The following is a 4,210-nucleotide window of genomic DNA, read 5'->3' as shown; positions in this document are numbered from 1 at the left end:
TAAAGTAAGTTGTTCCCCCCCCCCCCACCCCCCCTAATATCAATCATAATATTTTAATTACTTAATTACGTTATTATAACTGCAGGTAGATTGGTTGTATCCCATGTGTACACACATATACGCACATTATGTTTTATGTTGCTTTTGTGAAACTCCTGCTTCTGGGAAAAGGTAAAGAAACACATACATTTATTTAATGCGTTAGATTAAATTGGGCATCTGCCCCCAGATCACCCGCTTAACATCAGGTCACAAGACTGCAAGATAGTGTTAGGACAACACGTGAGGAAATAATTGTTTCAAACAATAACACCAGTCACTGATAGATAGTAGAGTATGTTTTACAGCTGTAGTAGGGTATATTCGGTGACTTTACATGCGCAGACTTTACAGGCCCACATAGATAATCTAAAGGTAATAAACTAATAAAGTCTGGAGATACAGTTTTAGTCTACAGATAGAGCTGTATGAATTTATTGCCCATCTGCATACTGATTGAGCACTAAAATATTTATACCATAGTCATAACGTGTGGAAGTGAAAATGTATCACAAGCCGTCCCCTAAATTCACATCTAATTCTTGCACAGGACTTGGTAAAACTAAAAAGTCAAGTCAAAATATATCACTGTTTAGTGTTAGAGAAGCTGAAGCATGAATATGAGTTATCCCTTTATAGTTTTTAGTTCCTCGTCAATCAGTATTACATATTTATTTGAAATGAAGTGAAACATTGCAACATTATAAATCGATTTACAGGTAAAAACACACACACAAATAATCTCAGACCACTTAAACATCCATTTTGGAAAAACAAAAAAATCTAAGGCTATTTTCCTTATTTATTTTGCAGGCATGTGTTCATGAAACTCTTCTCAAAACATCTTGAGATATAAAACAGGCAAACATACATTCTTAATACAAATGTGTTTTTATCTGACATCATTTTTAGGCTGTGTAACTGTACATATTACTGTTTTATCATCATAACGTTTTTTGGACTTTGATAGGTCTAGCCCATGTGTGATGTAAGGCTGGAGGTGGGTGGTGCCTGTATATAGTTGATCCAGGCAGTGTCCTGGATTATTGCATTTTCAGTGGACATTGTAATATTTTGCCACACAGCCCATCAAAAACCTTGGCTTCTATCTGTTTATATTTTTTACAAGAATGGCTGACAGTTCAGTAGCTGACAAGCTCTGCAATGCCTCTGCCAATGGAAATCTACCTGAAGTGTTGTTTTTGCTGGAAAATGGAGCAGATATTAATGGATTTAATAAATTCAACAGAACTGCACTGCAGGTTGGTATAAACCGATTTCAAATTAGTTTGCTTTTAAAGAGAACTACGAGAAATATATTTGTTAGTCATGGTTTTGTAGCATGTAGTAAGAAGCAGCATGCTTAACTTCCTTATCTTATTGTGCTCTAGTACAGGATGTAAGGCCTAATCCTATTTTATATTCAAATATCCAGTCATGGTCGTCTTTATATCCAATTAAATAGTCTAAATAGATATAAATCGTTTTTCACATGAATCTGTGGACAAATGGCAAAAGGGAGTTTGGATTTGGATTTGGATAACACATCTGATCTAAATACACTAAGTCTGAATAGCTAAAAGCTAACCAGATCCTTTTGAAATTCATATTTTTACTGCAATTCATTATTTCATGTTTCAATTGTATATATAGCCTATGTGTTGTTTTTTAAATGGAACAATAAGATGTTTCTCTATTACCATAAGTTTAACACTTTAATGTAGTTCCAGCTTTGACTTTGCATCCTTTAATCCTGAAAAAGTTATTGAGATTTAACAAAGAATAAGAATGTAGTAGTATTATTATTAGTATTATTATTTAGTATAATGGAAAGGCATGCAACAAAGCAAAATTAAATCTGAGAGTTACTGAAGTGTGAGAAAGTGAGCAACAAAATGGTGGTGGTGAGAAAATGGTGGCTCAGGGCCTCTCTTATTACACAATATATTCCTGCTTGCAATACACACCTAGATCTTTTGTGTTTTGCACAAAAGTCAAATTCAGGCAAATGTCAATAATATTAATGCTAATATTGCTATTATCAATACTAGTCATAATTTCAGTAACAGTGATGATCAATGGTGGAATGTAGCAAATTACATTTACTCATGTACTGTACTTAAGTACAACTTTGAGGTATTTTACTTGAGTATTTCCATTTTACTTTATGCTTTGATAGAGAAATATTGTACTTTTTACTTCACTACATTTATCTGACAGGTACAGTTACTTTGTAGAGATACAAAATATGATCAACTAATAAATTATGATATGATATTATTATACATTAAGCTACCGGCAGTGTATAAAGTAGTTTACCCACCTTACCTGCAACATAGTGATCAATATTTATAATAAAATAATATAACAGGCTACACATTACTCTGAAAAGAGCCATTCTGCATAATGGGTTTTACTTTAAATGTTTTTTAATGCTACAGTACTTTTGTACTTTTACTAAAAATGTGTAATGTAACTGCACTGTAGTATTAGTCCATCCACCACTGATGATGATGGTATTAATAATGATAATCTTACAATTGTACAGTAATTTAAGTCTCGTCATCTTAATAATAAATCTAATCACATTTAATGTGCAGCTCTATTTTGTTTGAATGTTTAAAAAAGTTACATTACTCCCTGGTATATTTTTTTTTTATGTAAATTGGTAATAGGCCAGTATTAGCGTTAGTCTGCCGTGATTTAGCGACGCATCATGTAGTTGTTTGTTTGACTCACATGCACGTGATACAAATAGGGCATTTCAAGTCATATTATGCTTTCAACTGAGTCATATTACTGTTCTCACTCCGGTTTTTGCTTCTTCCGTTGGTCTTGGCGCAGGTTGTCAAACTGGGGAACCCGGCCCTGATTCAGACTCTTCTCGTGGCGGGGGCAGACCCCAGCGCGCGCGACCCCGTCCTCAGTCTCACTGTGATGCACGACGCCGCACGCGAGGGATTCGCAGATTCGGTGCGCGTGCTGGTGGACCACGGGGCAGACACGAACCTCGTAGATGATCATGGTAACCTGCCGTTGCACCTGGCCGCCAAGGAGGGCCATCTGGAGGTGATCCAGCTGCTGATCGGGCTCACCGCGAACCCCCAAGCGCCCAACGATCTGGGCTACACGGCGGCGCAGCTGGCGCTCCACCACGGGAAGATGGACACCGCCAACTACATCCAAGAGTATCTGAGCTCATGAGCGTAAGTTTTTCTCTCAGTGAAATAGTTTCTTGAAGTGGAACAATAAGATGTTTCTTTATGACCATGAGTTTAACACTTTAATGTAGTTCCAGCGTTGACTTTGCATCCTTTCATCCTGAAAAAGTTATTAAGATTTAGCAAATAATATGCACTTTTTAGTTACTTTAATCACAAATCCAAGTCTTAATTTTAAGCAAAGAGTAAGAGCCATATCTTAAGAAAGATTAAAGAAATAGATAGAGATAATTTGAATGTAAAAATATTCAAATATAAATCAAATGTAGCCTATAGGCCTATCAAATATAAAACTCTAAAAAAAAAATAATAGAAGAATTAATCCTGACTTTCCCTACTATTATGTGTATTATTATAAAATATAATTAATAATAATATATGTTATATGTAAATCCTATTTCACCACGTGCATCTTTATGTAATTGCCTGCCTGTCAAAACATCATTAGTCACATAAACCACCAGTGTTGGCCTGGTAACAGTGGCTGCCTCCTACCCTTACTTTTGCTTACTCACAAAAAAGGACATGTGATTGAATCTATTAATATTTTAAACACAAATGTATTTTAATGCATGAATAAAAGTCAGGAAATATATTCAGACGTTGTTGTTTTTTTACATTTGCCATAGTGTTGTTAATGTGATTTTAAAGGCCTTGCAAAAAATAATGCTATTTTGGGGCATTGGCATGGAAACTTCTGGAAAGCCCTGGTGAGCAAGACACTGCTTTGACATATTTTGAGCTGGTTTAAACTGTGTCACTGTTAGCTCATTATAGTATTCAATTTGTGGTTTTGTGTTGGCATATGTGGAGAATCATTTTTAACTAGTTTGTTGCTCTATGTAAAAGAAAACAAATAAGCTGTAGGATGAGATTTCATTTAGATTTTTGTTCATCTTTATTAACAAAAAATATATAGGCTAGGCTTAGTGTCATTGTGATCTGAGTTC

The 4,210-nt window shown here is 35.0% G+C and overlaps 1 protein-coding gene across 3 annotated transcripts in view; it reads left to right on the top strand.

Annotated features, from left to right (window-relative positions):
• The window catches only part of cdkn2c (cyclin-dependent kinase inhibitor 2C (p18, inhibits CDK4)), a 3,901-nt gene extending 590 nt beyond the window's left edge, over positions 1-3,311 (top strand). For 2 of the 3 annotated variants that reach the window (XM_035653806.1, XM_035653804.1), the window contains 2 exons: positions 1,169-1,301; positions 2,884-3,311. In XM_035653806.1, the coding sequence (XP_035509699.1) occupies positions 1,170-1,301; positions 2,884-3,243 (492 nt within the window). In that variant the 5' untranslated portion in view covers position 1,169 and the 3' untranslated portion in view covers positions 3,244-3,311. Of the gene's footprint in view, positions 1-988; positions 1,302-2,883 lie in introns of those variants that run through there. The other variant, XM_035653805.1, reaches the window with a different exon arrangement.
• Positions 3,312-4,210: the final 899 nt, after the last annotated feature.

Source organism: Morone saxatilis, unplaced genomic scaffold (assembly GCF_004916995.1).
Source record: "Morone saxatilis isolate NCDOM2014 unplaced genomic scaffold, NCSU_SB_2.0 Contig12, whole genome shotgun sequence".
Taxonomy (NCBI): Eukaryota; Metazoa; Chordata; class Actinopteri; family Moronidae; genus Morone; species Morone saxatilis.
This window is presented reverse-complemented; position numbering and strand designations above follow the sequence as displayed.